General features: G+C 33.4%; 1 protein-coding gene across 8 annotated transcripts in view; it reads right to left on the bottom strand.

Annotated features, from left to right (window-relative positions):
- The window catches only part of DYNC2H1 (dynein cytoplasmic 2 heavy chain 1), a 347628-nt gene that overhangs the window by 204916 nt on the left and 120155 nt on the right, over window positions 1–22557 (bottom strand). For 7 of the 8 annotated variants that reach the window (XM_073239362.1, XM_073239364.1, XM_073239360.1 and 4 more), the window contains 8 exons: window positions 22276–22397; window positions 20534–20620; window positions 17654–17780; window positions 15282–15423; window positions 14588–14697; window positions 9875–9895; window positions 8400–8498; window positions 7127–7250 (listed from right to left, as the gene is read on the bottom strand). In XM_073239362.1, coding sequence (XP_073095463.1) covers window positions 7127–7250; window positions 8400–8498; window positions 9875–9895; window positions 14588–14697; window positions 15282–15423; window positions 17654–17780; window positions 20534–20620; window positions 22276–22397 — 832 coding nt within the window. The remainder of the gene's footprint in view (window positions 1–7126; window positions 7251–8399; window positions 8499–9874; window positions 9896–14587; window positions 14698–15281; window positions 15424–17653; window positions 17781–20533; window positions 20621–22275; window positions 22398–22557) is intronic. The other variant, XM_073239361.1, reaches the window with a different exon arrangement.

The following is a 22557-nucleotide window of genomic DNA, read 5'->3' on the forward strand; positions in this document are numbered from 1 at the left end:
TATAGACTATCTACGGTTAAAAGAACATATGGGATGTGAACAGATCCCAGAAATGGGCTGCTTTAATTTGTCTGATTGTTCAAGTACAGTTGGACAATATCCATCATATCATAGATAAATTTTCACAAATGCCTAGGGTGCCTAAATGGTTTTCTTGGCTTCACTGGAGATGGATGGTAATTATAGATTTGCTTTGTTTATGTCACCGTATTCCTATTATGTTAATATGTGTGTGCAAATTAGTTAGTAGTTTAAAACCTATACATACTTAAAGTACTCTACAAGAAGATATGTCAAAGAAATAATCAATCCTCCCATGTTTTCTTCCATATGCTACCTCTATAGCTTTTCTTCTTCCTTCCTAATTACAACCCTTAAATAGAATTCGTGCCTCATATCGAATTTACCGAGACAAGTGCTGGGCATAGAAGCCACAGGGCATAAATCTGCAAAGAAGTAAAAAGCTAACCTTTGCAAACAATATGGCTTCTCTCTCACTTACCAACTTTACATTTCCCTGTATGGCCCCGGAAGATGACTGGTTAGCCAGAGACGGGTAAGATTCCTCAAGGGAGGAACAACCTAAGACAGGCACAGTCGCAGGGGGGCCATCAGGTGAGAATTTGGGGATCAACAGAGGTGAGGCTCAGAACCTCACCCCCCCTGCTTTGAGAGAAATCTTCTGCATCCGTGGATGTCTTGCTGCCCTTGTCTAGCCTGGATTAATACTTAGTCCATAGGCACACACCTGATCATCTGATCATCTACATTTGCCCTCTTACAGCACTAAACTATGTTTTCTACCTTTATCTTGCATCTACCTACCACTTCAGCATTTTATTAAAAATAAAAATAATAATAATAATAGAGGGAGAAATGTGGGATCAACATATAGATCAAGTACAAAAATCAAACGAATATTCATATTTGACCTGATTGTTTATAGGTCATAATGCGTGATCAAAACCGAAAGTTTCTGTGATGAATGCCCTTGTACTGTTCACCATGTAAGAATTTATTCACTATGTAAGAATTCGTTCACCATGTAAGAACTTGTTGGTTATGCTTCAGAAGATTGGAGACTGACGAGAATTAGGCTTGAGATGGATTAATGATTGTACATTGAGCATTGACCCCCCTACACTGAATTTTATTGTTGTTAACAACCATTTGATCAATAAATATGAGAGATGCCCTCTCAAAAAAAAAAAAAAAAACTAAAAATTGAAACACCATTTGACCAGGGAATTCCACTCCTAGGAATTTACCCAAAGAAGCAACTTCTCAGATTCAAAAACACATATGCAGCCCTTTATTGGAGCACTATTTACAATAGCCAAGATATGGAAGCAACCTAAGTGTCCATCAGTAGATGAATGGATAAAGAGGATGTGGTACATATACACAATGAAATACTATTCAGCCATAAGAAAGAAAGAAATCCTACCATTTGCAACAACATGGATGGAACTGGAGGATATTATGCTCAGCGAAATAAGCCAGGCAGAGAAAGACAAAGTGATTTCCCTCACATGTGGAATATAAAAATGAAGCAAAACTGAAGGAACAGAATAGCAGCAGATTCTTAGAATTATTTGCTCTAGTTCGTTGAAGAATGCTGTTGGCATTTTGATAGGATTGCAATGAATCTGTAGATTGCTTTAGGCAGGATGGCCATTTTGACAATATTAATTCTTCCTATCCATAAGCATGGGATGTGTTTCCATATATTGGTATCTTCTTTAATTTCTCTCATCAGTGTCTTATAGTTTTCAGAGCATAGGTCTCTCACTTCCTTGGTTAGATTAATTCCTATGTATTTTATTCTTTTGGATGCAATTGTGAATGGAATTGTTTTCCTGATTTCTCTTTCTGCTAGTTCATCGTTAGTGTATAGGAATGCAACAGATTTCTGTATATTAACTTTGTATCCTGCAACTTTGCTGAATTCAGATATTAGTTCTAGTAGTTGTGGAGTGGATATTTTAGGGTTTTTTTATGTATAGTATCATGTCGTCTCCAAACAGGGACAGTTTGACTTCTTCCTTACCAATCTGGAAGCCTTTTATTTCTTCGTGTTGTCTTATTCCCGTGTCTAGGACCTCCAGAACTATGTTGAATAAAAGTGGGGAGAGTGGGCATCTTTGTCTTGTCCTCGATCTTAAAGGAAAAGGTTTCATCTTCTCACTGTTAAGTATAATGTTGGCTGTGGTTTTGTCATAGATGGCCTTTATTATGTTAAGGTACTTGCCCTCTATACCCACATTGTTGAGAGTTTTTATCGTGAATGTATTTTGAAGTTTGTCGAATGCTTTTACAGCATCTATGGAGATGATCATGTCATGTGGTTTTTGTCCTTCTTTTTGTTGATGTGGTGGATGATGTTGATGGATTTTCTAATGTTGTTCCATCCTTGCATCCCTGGGATGAATCCCACTTGATCATGATGGATGATCTTTTTGATCTATTTTTGAATTCAGTTTGCTAATATTTTGTTGAGGATTTTTGCATCTATGTTCATCATGAACATTGGTCTGTAATTTTCTTTTTTGTTGTGTCCTTGCCTGGTTTTGGTATTAGAGTGATGTTGTCCTCATAGAATGACTTTGGGAGTATTACCTCCTCTTCTACTTTTTGGAGAACTTTAAGGAGGATGGGTATTAGGTCTTCACTTAATGTCTGATGAAATTCAGCAGTGAAACCATCTGGTCCAGGAGTTTTGTTCTTAGGTAGTTTTTTGATTACCAATTCAATTTCCTTGCTGGTAATTGGTCTTTTCAGATTTTCTGTTTGTTCCTGAGTCAGCCTTGGAAAGTTGTATATTTCTAGGAAGTTGTCCATTTCCTCTCAGTTATCCAGTTTGTTACCATATAATTTTTCATAGTATTCTCTCATAATTCTTTGTATTTCTGTGGTGTCCATAGTGATTTTTCTTTCTTGTTTTGTTTTATTCTTCTCGATTTTATTTATTTCTGCTGTAATCTTTATTATGCCCCTCCTTCTACTGACTTTGAGCCTCATTTGTCTTTCCTTATTTAGACTGTTCATATGGGATTTTTCTTATTTCCTGAGGTAGGCCTGTATTGCAATATACTTTCCTCTTAGCATGGCCTTCGCTGCCTCCCACAGACTTTGTGATGTTGAATTACTGTTGTCATTTGTCTCCACATATATTGCTTGATCTCTGTTTTTAAGTGGTCCCTGATCCATTGATTATTTAGGAGCATGTTATTAAGCCTCCATGTATTTGTGGGCTTTTTCATTTTCTTTGTGTAATTTATTTCTAGTTGCATACCTTTGCAATCTGAGAAGCTGGTTGGTAAAATTTCAATCTTTTTTAATTTACTGAGGCTCTTTTTGTGGCCTAGTACATGATCTATTCTTCAAAATGGTCCATGTGCACTTGAGAAGAATGTGTATCCTGTTGCTTTTGGATGAAGTGTTCTGTAGATGTCCATTAGGTCCATGTGTTCTAATACGTTGTTCAGTGCCTTGTCTCTTTACTTATTTTCTGTCTGGTTTATCTGTCCTTTGGAGTGAGTGGTGTGTTGAAGTCTCCTAAAATGAATGGATTGCATTCTATTTCCCCCTTTAATTCTGTTAGTATTTTTTTCACATATGTAAGTGATCCTGTGCTGGGTGCATACATATTCATAATAGTTATATCCTCTTGTTGGACTGACCCCTTTATCATTATGTAATGTCCTTCTTTCTCTCTTAATACTTTCTTTGTTTTGAAGTCTAATTTATCTGATACAAGTACTGCAACTCCTGCTTTTTTCTCCCTATTAGTTGCATGAAATCTCTTTTTCTATCCCTTCACTTTCAGTCTGTGTATATCTTTAGCTTTGAAGTGAGTCTCTTGTAGGCAGCATATAGATGGACCTTTTTTTTATCCATTCAGTGACTCTATGTCTTTTGATTGGTACATTTAGACCGTTCACATTTAGGGTGATTATCGGTAGGTATGTACTTACTGCCATTGCAGACTTTAGATTCGTGGTTACCAGAAGTTCAAGGGTAAGTTCCTTACTATCTAAGTCTAGTTTAACTCACTTCATATGCTATTATAAATACAACCTAAAGGTTCTTTTTGTCCTTTTTCTCTTCCTCTATTCTTTATATCTTAGGTACCATATACTGTACTCTTTCTCTATCCCTGGATGGACTTTGGGGGTACTTGATTTGATTTTGCATCTGCTTAGTAATTAATTGTTCTACTTTCTTTACTGTGGTTTTATTTCCACTTGTGACCACTATTTAGCCTTAGGAATACTTCCATCTATAGCAGTCCCTCCAAAATACACTGTAGAGGTGGTTTGTGGGAGGTAAATTATCTCAGCTTTTGCTTATCTGAAAATTGTTTACTCCCTCCTTCTGATTTAAATGATAATCTTGCTGGGTAGAGTATTCTCGGTTCAAGGTCCTTCTGTTGCATTATATTAAATATATCATGCCACTGCCTTCTGGCCTGTAAGGTTTCTTTTGAGAAGTTGATGATAGCCTGATGGGTTTTCCTTTGTATGATCTTTTTTCTCTCTCTAGCTGCTTTTAAAAATCTGTCTTTATCCTTAATCTTGGCCATTTTAATTATTATATGTTTTGATGTTGTCTTCCTTGGGTCCCTTGTGTTGAGAGATCTGTGCACCTCCATGGCATGAGAGACTATCTCCTTTGCTAGATTGGGGAAGTTTTCAGCGATTACCTCCATATAATATTTTCTATCCTTTTTTCTCTCTCTTCTTCTGGTACCCTAAAATGTGGATACTGTTCCGTTTGGATTGGTCACACAGTTCTCTCAATATTCTTTCATTCTTAGAGATATTTTTCTCTCTGTACCTCAGCTTCTTTGTATTCCTCTTCTCTATTTTCTATTCCATTTACCATCTCTTCTACTACATCTAATCTGCTTTTAAATCTCTCCATTGTATGTTGCATTTCAGATATGGAATTTCTTAATGATTGAATCTCCAGCTTAAATTCGTCCCTGAGTTCTTGAATACTTTCCTGAACCTCCATGAGCACGTTTATGATTTTTATTTTGAACTGTCATGAAGTTTGATGAGTTCAGTTTCATTTGGCCCTTTTTCTGGGGTTTGTGAGATTTTGGTCTGAACCAGGTCCCTTTAACGTTTCATCATTCTATGTGGAGCCTTCTAGTGCCCAAAGGTCTAGTCTCTGGAGCTGCTCAGCCCCTAGGGTAAGGTTGGGGGTTGTAGGGGAACGATTCTGGTGCAAGAGAGGAGGAAAGAGCTGTTTCCTGATTTCCAGCTGCAGTGACTGTCTTCAGTATCAGAGCCGGTGGGCTGAGCACACAGGTGTAAGCCTCTGTGCTTGGCATCTCTAGCTGTTGTAGGCGAGGCCTCCCTCTGGCTGGCCTGATGCTAATGCAGTGACTGCCAGTTTGCGAGCAGGTGCTGGTAGGCCAGGAGGAAGGTGCAGCAGGCTGCGTGCACTAATGATTTCTTTTTGTATTCTTTTGGGAAGAAGACCAAAATCAGTCCATCTATTGTATGCGGTACACCATTACAGGTCTGAACTACTCAGAAATATGTTATCAGCTTTGCTAGATAAATCTAAGTACCATGTGAACTGCCATATGGGTCCAAACATTCCATTATATAAATTACATTTGGTAATGGTCTCCATTGAGAAAATTGCTCACATTGTATTGAATCCAATAAAACCTAACAAAAACCAAATCTAACTAAATTGAAACTAACTGAAGATGAATGGGGCTTAAATGAAGACAAATATAAAACCTTACCACCCAAATAACCAAAGTGACACTTCCAAGGAAACACCCCCTAGCCCATTAGGTCAAACTGCTGGCTTTAGAGCCATTATGTACAAAAAAATAGAACAACAAGTGAATACTTTCTTGCCCAGTTAAAATGTGTATATTCCATACCTAGAAATTTTACCAATACCTACTTATCTGGTCAACAAAATGCAGCTAGATTTGAATGGCAGCTCCTGCAAAGTTTCAATAGGTAACTTTGGAAGTAATCCAAGCAGTTGTAAATCAATCTTTTACCCCCAAATCCTTCAGATGTACATGTTCCAGATATCTACAGATAATCCCACAGATAAGCAATGGAATGCTACAGCCATCTCCTGTCCATAGGTTAAATTTCTGACAATCTCTAGCATTAATATTCTGTACAATGAGCTGACTTCAAGTAGTGCTCTTGACTTTTTCTGAGACTGAATGAAATACATCAATCAGAGAGTCATGGGTCAGAACTAGAAAGCTAGCTTGTGGTTTCTCAGTCTTAGCACTATGGACAATCTGTGCTGAAAATTACTTGTTGTGAGGAAATGCCCTGTGCATTTTAAGATATCCTTAACATAGACCTCCTGAGTTGTGACAACCAAAAATGTTTCCAGATGTTGTCAAAGGTTCCCTTGAGGAAAAAAAAAACACTTCCGTTAGTGAACCATTGGGTCTTGTTGTGCTCAGGCCACTGGACCAACTAAATCTAATTGGGCTACCAAAGACACACCATATGTGAACCATCATCAAGAAACAGAACAATCATAAATTTAAACTTTATGTTGCACATACATATGTTCCTATGAAGTGACCATACCTAGAAAGAAGCATCTAGACTAAGAAATTTAAAAAGCCAACCAGAATACTCAGCTATCATCTCTACTATAACTCTTGGATCCATACTCAAACTCAACATGGAAATGAAATAACCATAAAGAACTAGAATGACTAAAGAAAAATACTCAGATATCTATCAGTAGTAAAACTTGAACTATTTTCCAACTACATCAGCCTCTCTCTCCCTCAACAAATTCTAAATGGCTTGTTGAGGTAGCTGTCTTCAATTATTTACCAGTACAAACTGCCACATTCCCTTCTGCCTGGACTGAGCAACAAGGCACCCAGGAATCAGGAAGTAAGAAACTGAGAATTTGAGGAGGAACTGTACCTTGGTTTGCCTCTTTTATAAAGGTACTTTAAGAACTTGTTTACTTGCTACTACTACTATTCAACTCCAAAATTTTCTATTTCCTTATATTCAGTGGCAAGACAAAAAAAGCCAGTCACTTATGAAGTTAATCACTTTGAAATTTTAAAAAATAGTTACTCTCTGGAAACTCAGACATTTACCTTGAGCAACCAGATCTCGTCTCAATAATGGATAAAGAACAGGTTCTACACCATCCATCTCTTGTATAATAAGGGTTTTCCCAAAACGCACTGCCAACTCAAGAGCTGTGATAAAGTTACTATCCTAAAAGAATAAAAAATGACACATATGAATTCCATTATTACCTTAATATTTACAGAGAGGTCTTACAGATAATGAATGATGATATTAACAGGAATAATATGAATATTTTAAAATTTAATATTCATGTTAATAATTCAAATTATTCATGATTGCTTTTCCAGTTATAAGTACTTAGTGATGAATTATTTTAGTTGAATAAATGATCACATAAATTTCATAAGTAATGTACATAGATATGGAAAATAAATTTTTTTATATTAGCAATAAGAAAGTCCTACTATAGTTTCAACTTGATTCAGAAACAAATTTTCAAATTCTACATGCAATAAGTTACTCACCCAAGTATTAGAAAGAACTACTTAGGTTATGTTCAAAATCAAACATTGAACAGAAAATAAGAGGCAAGATGATGAATGTTAGTAAATGTTTCTTGGTGCAACATTTGAGCACCAAACAACAAATGTTCTTAGTGACACACATAAATAAGCTAAATGCCCCATTTTATAAAACACGTATATTTTAAAGAGGTCATTTTCAAGTACCTGAGGAATACCTATGAATATTAATCATGCACTAAACCCTCCACCAAAAAAAAAAAAAAAAAACCAACCAAAAAAATTTCCTTAGCAAGATAAATATGACAGTGAGAAGTCACTACCCAAAAGAATATTATTACATTTCACTGACCAATGTCATATCTTGGAACACATCAAAAATGCTCATTGGTGAGTTATAGGAGTACAAAATTTTAAGAGACATTGAGAGAAATTATTAGTATACTGAAAGTCCAGGAGGCTTTCTCCAAGCTAAGTTAGGATCTCTTACTTCTACAGGATCTTATACTTATGTCTTTAATCATAGTTTAGTGTAAAAGCTTATTTAATTTGTCTCTCTAACCTACTAGACTGTCATCTCCATGAGCAGGAACTATGACTTCCTTACTCACTTTTAAATTTCCAGGGCTTTAAATTCCCTAGCACATAGGAGGACCAAATAAAGATCCATATCCTTTTTATGAATTAGAAAACTGAAGCTAAGAGAGTTTCCCCAGACCCCAGCTTTGAATCTATTTTCTGATTGCAGACCCAAAGCTCTTTTCATGGTAAGATGTTATTACTAGTCAATATCTAAATTACAAGTAATACACACCTGCTGGTTTATAACTTCCAAACGTGAGTCTTTCAAGTGTGACTTTAACCATTCCGTAGCTTGGGAAGAAGGATCTATAAGAAATGGGCATACTCGACTCTAGTTTAAAAAAAAAAAAGATTATAAGTTTATATTGAATGGAAATAATTTATCAAAAACTATGAATCAATTACTGAGTTAGTTTTACTCAGGTTTTGGAGAACATAAATATACAATTGTAAGGATGAAATAAAGGTAGTTTTTAGCTGCACCACAGGCCACATTAGCATATTTTACAGTGGTCTGAATTAATACTAGGTAATTGAATTTAATACAGTAAAGTGAGTTTAGTCCTATTCATTACACAGTGACACAGAAAATACATATTAACAGTATAGTCAGCAAGAGCTTTAGTCCAGTCTGATGCCATCTGTACCTCTCTGTTTGGCTTCTAAAATACACAATCAAGTTATTCCACAACTTCATATATTCTTTGGCTGAATAAACCATAAAGACCTTGGAAGAGAAGTATGAACTAATTATAGAAGTACTACTGAAATAATTAACAACATATTGTTTGTATTTTAAGAATTACAATATGTCTTAAAAAGCAATACATAGTTAATATTACAAAAGCAGTGTTCTGGAAGAGAAAATTACATATATTATAGTTTAAGATCTAATGAACTAGGAACTAAACTCATTATAAAATACCCTGCACTAATTAGTCTGAAACAAATAGAAAGGTAGAAACCAGTGAATATGCCCTACACACCACAGTGCCATTTAGCACATGAAAGGAAACCTTAAATCTACATCTATATAAATCAAATATATGTAAATGCATAAATATGTATAATAAATTTAAACATCACTGCTATCCAGCAAATCAGATTCAAATAACAATGATGGGTATTTTTTCTTGCATTTTCATATTTATTTGAGAAACATAATGCAGTTCTCTGCTGTGAGGAGAAGATACACATGAATGTCAATGTGAAATGAAGACTTAGAACTCAGGTGTCAGAAAAGAACATAGGTATTATTTCAATGACACATGGAAAGTAGGTGGATGGTGGGGACAATCTGACCCCAGGACAAAGAGCATTTTATCAGCAACACCATTTAAAGTTTTCAGCACATGGTGATAATAAAGAGCTGACTGACTCTAAACAGCTTTCCTATTGTTTCAAAATTCTCTACAGACAAGCACTCGCTTTTGCTTGTACCCAGAATGGACTTCTCACACCACAGCTTCCCCAGTGTCACACTGTGGTATTGTCACCCAGCATCTATTTATGGAGAATTTATTACCACTTCATAATAAAAATGTGCTTTTCCTAGCAAAATAAAGTGGTTGGTTAATAGCCTCTTATGTATTACCAATATACTATACCTAGGTTTTAGATCTAATTTTATGCTAGCCTTCAATAGCAAACATTTCACTAGATTTTGCCCAACCATAATAATTATTTTATTTTTTAAAAAATGCTTACCCATGATTTCAAACCAATGATCTGACGCAGTTAAAAAAACAAAGAGATAATGTTTCAAAAAATCTTGTTTTTAGCAAAGAAAATATGCTTTAGAATTTCAAAGAGTACTTACAATTTGTATTCATCTTATGCTTCTCCAGAGACATTTAGACAAAATCTATAAGGTATATTTTAGGTCGGTGTTCCATGATTAAATGTAGTTAGGTTTGCATTTAACAAAGTATAATAGATCCAAAAATGTTGAGTTTTCATGGATTTCTTTTGGATTTATTCATGGATTCATTCATCTACCATACGTAGAATACATAATATAGTAAGACAATGTGCAGATTACAGAAATTAATAAGATACATTCCCTCACCCACAATGACATCAATCCAACGAAGAAGAAAAAAATGAAAATTCGATAGCCAAAGAGTATACATGATACTATGGTGGGTCACAAGCAGAGTTAGGGGAAGCTGATAGGAAGCGATTGAAGTCAACTTAAGAAAGACAAATTGAACTTAGCCTGGTGAGGAAGTGAAAAAGTATGTCAGACAAAGACAACAGCATGATGGAGAGAGCAATAAAAAGTCTGGGAGCATTTGGAAAACTACCAGTAGTTTGGCATAACCAGAATAAAAAGATGTAGGCAAAAAAGATGTATACAAAGTGGCAGGAATAATTGGGATCTTTCTGATCATGAAGAGCTTTTTGTGCCATGCTTAAGGATAATGAAATTCTTATTCTTCAAGCAATGGGAAGTTATTGTAATATGTTAATCAAGGGATTGTCATGATCAGATTAACATTTAGATCACTCCAGTAAAGGAAGTGATACTCGCAGCAGGGAACCAACAGGTATAATAATGTATTTATATAGGTACAAAATGACGAAGGACTAAATGAAGCTACTAGTAGTAGATGTGGTTAGAACAGGATACACTCATATTTCTAAGGAATAGATTTGACAATACTTGCTGAATAACTAACTAAATGCACAATTAAAGAGACATAGAGAGTATGGCTTGCAGATTTGCAGCCTGCATTACTGGGCCAAGACTGTTACATCTCCACTGGTAGGAAATGAAAGAGAGGCACATGATAGACAGTGGGGAAGGGAAAAAAAAACACTGGAGTGAACAGCTACCTTATGCTACCAGGCATGCCCTACTCAATGTACTTCTAAAGGGATTATCAATCTGTGGCACTGAACCCAAGGGTCAAGCAGGTGACTCAAGCTGATCAATCAGAATCTTTTGGAGGGGCTGACATAAATGCCGGGGATGTGGCAGGCATGGAGTAAGATGAAGACACATCTTTTGTCTGGGCACATAAACTCTAATAATGGTAAGCCTCAAATCACCAATGGCCATCCTTAACACAAGGTAGAGACACCCTATCTGAGACTCTGTCTTTTAAGATGAAGACAGAGAGTGATGCTTGGCAACATCATTTGAATCCTGAACCTACTGTATTTGGCCACTGAAAGATGAAAAGTTCTTGCCTAGAAATAAAAAAATAAATCTGACTAATTTACAGACAAAGCTTGAGTTATCTAGGAAGCTCTAGTTAATAATATGTCATAGGGAGTTGGAACTATAGGTCATAAGCTCAGAATAGAGATCAAAGGCTAGAGATACAAAAATCTACTTTAACTCTTCTCTCCTTTTGGAGAAAAAGTGGATAAAGGATATTTTTGAAAGAGATTCTTTTTAAAAGATCTAGGACACTTCATAATTTTTATTTTTAGTACCCATAAGGGGAAAAAAGTTAAAACATATTTTATAAATAAGTAAAGCCTATCTCTTGATTAGCTAAGGAGAATTAAATTAACAGGAATAATACAAAATAAATAGGTTTAAACAGACACACACACACACGTGCAAGAAGCAGTATTACAGTATAGACAGGCTAGAAAGCAGTGTTTGAATCTGGGCTTTACCACCAGACAACTGTGTGACCTTGGATAAGTGTCCTAACCCTCTGTGCTTCCATTTCCTTATCTACAAAAGAGATACCACACATACCTACCACTTGATTTGAAAATTCAGTAAGTATTTAAGTGCTTTACCTGTATTAACTCTTAAACAGTAATATAAGAACAACATATAAGTACTGCATAAGGAGTTGCTATTATTATTTATTTGGGGTTTATTTGAAAAAGAACTTTTCCCTATGTGATTTACCTTTATAATTTTATATTCTCTAGACTAGCATCAAAGTAGTTTGCATTTCTTCAGTATATACTGAATGGCAGGAAGATAAAATCTCAGTAACTCTGAGTGGTTTAAAGAAAACTAATTTGACACTGAACTGTTTATAAACATTGAAAGCAAATATTCAATACATGTCTTCACAAGAAAAAGTTATGATACTGTGAAATTTTAATCAAAAATGTATGAACTGTGAAAATTAAATTATTCATCTTTTTCATCTCCTGTGGATGCTTCACTCACATCTTCTCCATAGTTTCTAATAACCTTACACTTTCTATCCTCTGAGTCCCACCGTATTAAAAAGATCATATCACTTATCACCCAAACCAGGACACTTTTGAGAGTAAAGAAAAACTATTATTAATAATTATATCAGGACAACAGGTGTAAATCATAGCCCAAACAATCTAGGACATACGGTCACCATGGCCAAATTCTTTCTCTGCCCTCAAGGACATACACAGGTCACATGAGCTTTCTGTAAAGGTAATAAAGCAAATTCTTGTTACAAGGCCAATGGTAGATAATTATTTGACTTTTTCTCTCCCAGACAATATGTGTCCTTCATTAGTTAGCTTAACACAAATATGAGAATTTTAAGCATCTTTTTAAGATAAGCACAGGAATAATTTTGGACACAAAAGGCTTTTCTTAGCACCAATAAATGACTAAGTAACTTCAGACCTTGAATGTGGGAAAGCCTCCACTGAGAGACAGAATCTCAGAAAAATTCTTAGTATAGTTATGAAGAAGATGTATCTCAGAATCAAATATACACTTATTCATCATTCCTAGCCATTTTTTCTCAGGGAAGATTTCCCAGAAACCCTGTTTGTATATGTTGAGAGATCGAATTTCACAGATATCAGTCACATGGTGATGCTAATGAGATATTACAGACATATACTATACAATCACACCCTTAACTTCACAGCTTATTATAAATGTAGTATACTTGAGAACTGAGTGTGGACCATAATAGCAAATTTATTTCAACAAAATAATTACTCTAACAAATTTTTTCCAAATTTTTTTGTCATATGAATGCATATAAGAAATTGGCAACATTAAATACGAAATAAATCTAAGTTTATTACTAAAATTATTTTCAAAAACAATTTTCCCTGTATTCATCATGGAAGACAATTTCAGAATACAAAAGTAAAATATTCAGTTACTATTATCACTAAAAAATATAAATTATTGTGATAAATACATTTCTTCTAAAGGTTCATCCCCGTTAATTTCTTATGGAATTTCAAAAAATACTTAAATTATGTGTTTTAAATCTGAAAATGATTGCTTTCTTGAATTACTGAAAAAGGAAGAAGAGGTGATTATGAAACTTTGGGGAAGGAATGACAAATGTGATAAAAAGCACACAGTTTGCATGAATTTATTTACATACACATTTAGAGGTCCAGATTTGTAATTCTAGTGTGAAAAATGATAAAATATGTTTAGAAATAAACTAAGAAACAAGCCAAATCAAATTAAAAGAAGGCACAATGGTTAAATCTTTGGTCAGCAACTCTCTACCAGTAAGACACCAATGTAATGAGCTGAAGTATATTAGCTGATTAATAGTTCTAACAGAATGAAATTTATCCAGGAATGAATAGGGCCTATAATACAAACCTTGTAATACTGCGGCTTATGTTACCTAAAGAGCATTTAACATTCATGCTTTCTTTGAACTGGAATTATGGAATAAGGAAATGGTGTGGGAGCTTATTTGTTATTTTTATAACAATGTTATGTAAAGTGCAGATAAGTAAGTTTTGAGTTACAAGTTATAGGGGTTGCACAGAGGAAAGAAAAACTGGTGTTATAAGCTACTGAGATAGAAAGACCAGAAAAAAATTAAGTCACATTATCAAGGGGGAAAAATTATCTTCCAAGTTCCACTGCAGAAAGTTAAACCAAGTTAATGGTAAAAATCAAACCTCACTCAAAGAAATGATTTACTTGTTTGTATGCATGACTTGGAATTAAGTTTTCACATTCACTGCTAAAACAGTTATAATAGTTTCCTGTTTAAATAATGACTTTTGAGAAACATATACAATGTGAAAAAACAATTTTCCAAAATATGCATATCATCATCTCTAATTTATAACTCAAAATTTACCTCATCTGCACTTTATATAACATTGTTTTGCAAAACAAAATAAAAATATAAATCATACACTCTAGATGAAGGAACTATATCAAATGACTCAAGAATCCCTGAAATATTTCTTTTATTATTAGGAAGCTCAATTTAGAATATTTTGCAATCAAATAATGCCACTTTTAGTTTAAACTTTTACATTAATGCAAAAATAAATTATACTGAAAATTATAAATTTATCAACTGAATCATAAATGGATTTTCACTAGCAAAATATTTTCACTTTTATATTAACTAGGAAAAGAAAAACTATGAAAGCCTAAGAATTTAAAGAAGGTACTTCATAGAGGAAGCTTCAAAAGAAACACTGTTAATGAGAAAATTAAAATCCATTAATTACCTGTAAGATAACAAGAGCATTTTCTATGGAAAGGTCATCTGATGGGAGGCCTTCACTTTTCCAAATTAACTGTTCACTTTCAGTACAAAGAAATCTCCTCAGATCAAATTCTGAAAAGTTAAAGATAACACTATTAGGTCATGACAATGAGCTTGTACTTAAAGAAGAGGGAATAAAACTATATAAAATATACTCAAATAAAAGTACCATGACCATCCTTAATACATAATCCATTCTTCCCTATTTAGCACCAGAAGCAAAGGGGGAAAAGGTTAAAATAAAAAAAATGCAAGGGAATAGAACTCAGTTTATATTTCTTCTATTAAATGAATGTTTCACAGCTATAATCTGTGAAAACCACAAAATTCACAAGAAATTTTGAGTTCCTACATCTCTTCTTATGATATGAAATTAGTGTAAAAATTAAAATAATAAAATTCATGCAATATGAAAAATAATTCAGTTTCACAATTATTCAATCATTCAGGTCTCTATTTCATAGAGTGGTTTTAAGAATAGAAAAAGCACTACAAGACAATTCAGAATATTTATTAAATATGGCAAATATGAAGTAGCAATGGGTATCTTTTACTTACAGAAAATTTCCTCATTTAAAAAAAGTAAAATGACAAAAATCAAGAGATGCATTTGTAGTACACTGAAATTTCAAATTCATGAATAACTAAATACAAACTTTCAAGAGAAGCTGACTTGGTCCATTCTTCCAAACAGGTTTTTCTCAGACCCTCAGGAGCAGCAGAAAGATATGTAATAAATGCAGCAGCTAGCTGGGCTCTTTTAGGAAGAGTGGCTAATTCCTCTGCTATCTCTGCAACCTGGAAAAAAAAGAGAAAAAGAGTGATGTATAGGTATGTTATGGGAAAAAAAAATTACAGATTCCTAAGTTAGAATTTTGACTGTAGAAAAAGACGCATTGGTTTAAAGTAATAACCACTGTTTTTAATATAACTGCCAAATAAACATGACCTCAGACTATGATGATATCAAAAAAATACGGAATCCCAACGTAAACAGGTATGTACTTTGTCATTGAAAGTTCTTAATGATGCTAATCAAAATAGAATTTTTATCCCAAACCCAGTTAAATAGTATGAATTAGCATAACTTTGTAAAATATTATTAAGATACAGAGAATATGAGCAAAGACACAAAACAAAGATAAAGCATGGACACACAACTCAAAACCAAAAAACAAATAACCCAATTAAAAAATGAGCAAAAAGGAGCCTGAATAGACATTTTTCCAAAGAAGACATACAGATGGCCAACAGGCACTTGAAAAGATGTTCCACATCACTAATCATCAGGCAAATGCAAATCAAAACCACAATGAGCTATCACCTCACAACAGTCAGAATGGCCAATATTCAAAAGACAAGAAACAACAAATGCTGGTGAGGATGCGGAGAAAGCGGAACCCTCCTAAACTGCTGGTGGGTATGTAAATTGGTACAGCCACTGTGGAAAGCAGAGTGGAGTCTCCTCAAAAAACAAAAAAGAGAAATACCATATGACACAGCAATTCCACTTCTGGGACTTTACCAGAAGAAAACAAAATCACTGATTTGAATAGATATAGCACCCCTATGGTTATTTCTGCATTATTTACAATAGGCAAGATATGGAAGCAACCAAAGTGTCCATCAGTAGATGAATCAAAAGAAGGTGTGGTATATACATATAATGGAATATTATTCAGTCATAAAAAAACAAAGAAACCTTGCCATTTGTAACAACATGTATGGACCTAAAGGGTATTATGTTAAGTGATATAAACCAGGCATAGAAAGAAAAATACCATATGATTTTATTTATATGTTGAATTTTAAAAAACAAAACAGAAAAAGAACAAAACAGAAATAGAGAAAGAGAAGAGACTGGTGGTTACAGTGAAAAGCAAACAAAAATAGCAAAAATAACAAAGATGAAGCATGGACACTCATTAGTTGAAAGGATAAGTATAGTGTGGCTAAAACATACATTTGCAGAAAGAGTAGTAATACAGAAGTAATAAAAATAAAGATTGGAGGGAGACAGATTGTGAAAGGCTCCCCATGCCATGAAAAGCTTCTGTTTTAACCAGTGTAAATAATGAGTCACTGAAAATGTTTAAAAAGGGTCATGACCATTGTAATAAAATAGGATTTTAGAAAGATAATTCATCTGAGAGATGAAGAATGGACTAATTAAAGGGTCACATAAGAGGGAAACAAGTTAGGGGAATTCAGGTGGAAAAAAGAAAAGGACTCCCATTGAACACAGAAGACAAATATGAGCGATATTTACAAGTGGGAAATCATAAGTAAACAAAGAAGAGTCTAAGCCAACGACATGTTTTTAGTTTTAATGTGTAGAAGAAAGATGCCTTATGAGAGATAGGAAATGAGGATTTTGGATAAGAAAAGAAAATAAGTTAATTTGGACATGTTGTATTTCAGTTACCGTGACAATCAAATGCAAATTCCAAAGTTTAATTTCAGCCATAGGTGATATTCTTAAGACTGGATGAGATAACCCTGGAATATTTACAAAGAAAGGAAGTGAGGAAGGGAATACTGAGGTTAATCAAACATTATTGAATGACCTGATAATTGGTGAGGTAAGGAATCTTATTGGTTAAAGAAAAGCAAACAAACACACTAAAAACACAACAAAGCCAAAATAACAGAGTATTTAACAAAGCTAAAATAACTGAAAGAAAGAAATGGCCAACGGTGTCAAATCCTAAGATTAGTGTCCAAAAAAATCTCTGATAAATATTAAATTTCCCATCAACTCATCTTCATCCCTGCCCTTCCCCAGCATAGATAACCAAAAGAGGAATAGATTGCATTGTCTAAAATCCATTCATATAAAGATACTTTGCTTAAAGATTAATTCACATAGTGATCATTAATATCCAGATCGTTTGTATCATCTATACTAAGCCATCTGAAAGTTCATGGATATTTCTCTCCTTTTTATTTTTTTTAACAAGTTCATTACATTAGAGATCTCCTGTGTTTTAAAGGAATCTTCTTTCTGCCCTCTTTCTGTCAAACAAACCTGTGCATTCCATCTCCTGTGTTCTCTGTCAAGCTGACTGATTAATATTTCTGCAGCTCTAATCGTTTCTTGTGCTTTGCCTACTTCAGCTTCAAGTTTGGCAGCTTCTGAAGTCCTGCTCTGAAATCTACAAAGACATTCAAATTTTATTAAATACAAAGGGATTAAAGATAGATTTAATTAAATTATCCTTAGGTAGTAAAGTTGATTATTATATGAGAATTGAATAGATAAGACTCATAACATTTTGTGTTTGAAATATCTTTAATAGAACAGACACATATACCAACACATGAAGTTTAAAGTGTAGCATTTTCACAGGGCCTCCACGTCCTACTACATATGTACAAAGTTCTCCATGTGACAGTTACAGCCCTGTGATAAGACTGGTCCAATCTTTGGGTTTTATTTCCTTCTATTCCAGTCCAGCAAAACTGTATTTCAACATCTGAAGAATTTAATATTCTCAGAAAATGCCCTAGCCTTTATGTTCTGGATGAGATATTTACCTAGAATACCTTCCAGCCCCTTCCTTTTTCTTACCTCACCCTTCATTCTAACTCCCTCAAACATTCACCTATCAAAAACACTTTAAAAAATTTAAAATTCACCCAATATCCAGTCCATTATATATATATATATATATATATATGTATATATATATATATATATATAAGGGCACTTTGGCAAATGGGCATATAGGGAGAGATATATATAATTTATAATTCTTTTTCTTTAAAAAATACTTGTACAAATTTTTTTCTTAAATATAATGGTAATATTACACATGATTACTTAGACCCTCAATAAATACATAACTGTCTACAAAATGACAAGGATTATACTAAGCATCAAAAAAAGAAAAAAAGTAGCAGGTCATTAAATTATCAGAACATTTCAAATTAAGTATTGTTATTCTCATTTTATAAATATGGAAACTTAGAGTTAAACAGATTATTCCACAAGTCTCACCAATAATCAGTAGAGAATCTAAAATTCATATATGATGTGTCTGTTATTATTAAGTTCCATGTGCTTTACAGTACATCTTATTGCCTAAGTGCCCAATTCCTTTCTCCCCTAGACATAAGATTCAAAATTGAGTTGTCCAATATGGTAGTTGGCAACATGTGGCTATTTAAATTTAAGTTAGTTTAAATTAAATATAATTTAAAATTCAATCCCTTGGTCTTATTAGCCACATTTCAAGTGCTCAGTCGCCACATATCTCTAGTGACTGCCATACTGGATATGGTAACAGATTATAGAATATATCCATCACCTCATAAAATTCCATTGGACAGCTCTGTTCTACATCTGAAAACAAACTACATATTTATTCACCTCAACAACTCATACTATACCTTGTATATGGTTTTGAGATAATTATTTGCTGAATTAAATTAACTTGTACATTTCTGTACAACTTGTATTAAAAATGGCAAATGTTTCAATTTTGTCAATTAGAATTTAAAAATTTATAGGTCATGCTTATTTTTCAACTCCCTTATTCTTTGTAAATATCCAAGAAAATAAGATTGTCCCTCACAATCTAGAATCAATTAAGTCCTAATTAAGGATCATAAGTAACTGCATGTTAACCGCACTAATTCATTCTTGATAATGAAATGTAAAAATGTCATTTTGTTTTACTTAAAATTAAGTTAAATCTAGAATCTACTGCTGTTTTACTTAAAATTAAGTTAAATCTAGGATCTACTGCTAGCTTAGTCATTTACTAGCCACTCAATTTAGGCAAAGAAACCTTCCTAGGCTATAAAATGGAAGAATATCTACCTCCCAGTATTAAGTACTAAAAAATATAAATATGTAAAGTGCCTACAACTACCTGTCACATCTAATAAATGGAGTCAGAACATTGCTACCATATGCTAACTACTCAGTAAATATCTGACAATTAATTGAATATTATTTACTGATCCTCAGCATATGACACTGAAAAGAACACATTATTTTCCTTATACTTCTCTAATTACAGGAAGAAAGAGATATGATTTCTTTCCTATATATCTAAATAAAAAACTATTCAACAATAGTGAACACACTGGATTTATGGGTTTGATGTTTTCTTTTGGATTTTTTCCCTCTTAAAGTAAATATATATATAAATATAAAAGAAATAATTGTTTACTGGTTAAAGAAAATCTTCCATAAGAAAAAAAAGGAAATGTAACACACCACTTAAAAAAAAGTGTGTTTTTAGAAAAGTGAATAGTTTCATAAAACTGAAAGTAATTGATAACATATACTATATTTAATTGCATAGTCTCTACTTTTCAATCTTCACAATTTTTAAAATAAAATGTTCCCATATTTGTTTATAATAATTCTTATACCAATATTTTCTATCCTACACTAAATAGCAACCACGGGAACCTCCAGGCACATGAAAAATTTTATGTTGATAATATTCATAAATGGTCCTTAAATTTGAATACATTTGCATGAAGAATATTTTTTGAACCCCAAAAAGTACAAAATTAAAAGAACAGAATTTTTTTAACATTATCATCTACACTCAAGAAGATCATAGAATAAGTGGTCCTAGAGCATCATCTGAAATAAAGGAGTCTTAAAATCTTAAAGTCAAAATAACAATGAAATGGGAATATCAAATGTAAACACATTTGATTTCTCTTCTCAGTACTCCCATTCTCGGGAATATATTTATAGTAAAGAATATATAAACGGAGAGTTAAAATATTTTTGTTCCCACAAAAAAATTTTAAAAGGAATACCTCCTGTATTTTACAACCTTCCCCATTTTAGAGCGATAAATCACAAAAACATTCTCAAATTTAAAAAATTACTTGAGGTATGTTTTTAAACATCCAAAATATATTCTAAAACTTAACTTACTTCTCTTTGAGTTCTGATACTTTTTGACCAACAGAATTAAGAAGCTCCTCTAGTTTCCTTTTTCTGTCTTCAGTTTTCCTCAAATTTCTAAAATACAATCCAAGTTCATATAAATCATTCTATTTCAGATATCAACAAAAAGTAGCAATAACAGCTTAAAATGTAACCTTACAGTAAATAAATGACAATGAAAACTATGCCTAATTCAATAGTTACAATAGCATTAGTAGAATTTTATTTGAAAAGAAATTATAAAATTAAAAGTGCATTCTTTGACTTAACCATACCACTTTGAGCCTATATTTAAAAACTGTGCATGTAGACTTCTGAATAAAAGTGTTAAACTTACTCATTTGTCTTCTATCCCCTCTAAAACCTTACCAAAATGAAACCAAGAGAATAAAAAACATATAAATGCACAAGGGGAAAGAGAATGAAGGAAAAAATTATTGCAAAGAATAATCTTAATAGTTTTAAAAGTGGTAAATGATCTTATAGAATGCAAAAAGCCAAAAGTTAAACAAGTGAAGGAAGCGAGGCCAAAAGAATTCCAAAATACTCAGGAAAAGTAGACAACAGGCATCTTTGATATAATAGAGCTAAATACAGAGGATTATTTGATTAAGTTGATATTATAAAAACTTTCACCTCGGATTCTCTCCCCCACTGAGAGCAGACTATCCTCTTGACACATTCCTGGAAGACAAGCTTGTCTCCTCCCCCACCCCCACCCATCCCTGACCACACACTAGGCAGAAGTTATGAGGATTCTCCTGGGGAACTGACTGACCTCCTCCCACACAAATATTGAGAGTGCCGTTAATGGCCAGCCATCCCACACTGCTACCTACTGCTAGGCATTTGGGCACTGCATAAATCAACTGGAAGGTCTGTCAAATCACACTGTAAGGCCTCACCCCCCAGCATATCCAACTCAGTAAGTTTGGAAGAAGCTCAAAAATGTGCACTTTTAACAAGTTCCCCAGTGATGCTGCTGCTCAGGGACTACACTCTGAGAATCACTACAAGACAGTAGGTTCTTCACAGGACATTCATAAAACATGATATGATGGCTCTGCTGTGAAAAATATTTATATAGTCAAAATACTGTGCACATTTAATATGACTTAACACAAAAGATTCCTGTAATTACATTGAGAAAATTAACAGGGTTTAGGTGGCTAAAAATCTTGTCTAGAATAAGATTAAACAGTCAAGAACATAACGTTCCCTTAGTCTACATTTAGAACTAATGAGAGAAAATGCAATGCTGACTTAGTAACAATAACAAATTAAAAAATTTAAGTCCTGAATGTAAATGGTTAAATTTTCCCTCTATATCCCCAGATGTTTTGGAAGATATATACCAAACAGTTTCTAGAACTTAGAAGGAAAAAATAAATATGAAAGTACTAAATTTCCATTTTTTGCTCTTTAGCATTATTCCTTTATAAATCTTTAACTCTTTCTAAAGGAACTTCTACCAACTTATCCTTCCAACAACATAATAATGGTTAGGAAAAAGTGAGTTGGTTGGGCTACTCATCTCCCTCTAGTTGCTTTTTCTTTTCTCAGTTGGTTTAATATTTTTATTTAATTAACTCATTTTATATGTTTTAATGTTGTCAGCTGCCTCTAGTTGTAGACAAGAAATAAATCTTAAATAAATGTAATAATATAACTAAGTCATCAAATTGCTGAAAGTAAAGGTTAGAATTGTATATATTTTATATATCACTTACGATTCTAATCCTGCCTGTTCAGTTTCCAAAGGCTGAATTCGTTCCAAGACATAGGAATACTGGACATTTGCTTTAACCCAGGCAGCCAAAGGTGCAGCTGCAGTACTGGCACGCTTAGCAGTCTAAAAAATCCATCAGAAGTTATCCAGCATCCTAACTTAATTTCAAATAATATCAAAGTTAATTCTAATATATTTTATTAAGCATTTATTGAATAATTTATCTCCAAAAATGAAGTATTTGTTTAGAGCTAAAATAAAAATAAAATGAACTGTTATTTTA

This window comes from Manis javanica, chromosome 6 (assembly GCF_040802235.1).
Source record: "Manis javanica isolate MJ-LG chromosome 6, MJ_LKY, whole genome shotgun sequence".
Classification (NCBI taxonomy): domain Eukaryota; kingdom Metazoa; phylum Chordata; class Mammalia; order Pholidota; family Manidae; genus Manis; species Manis javanica.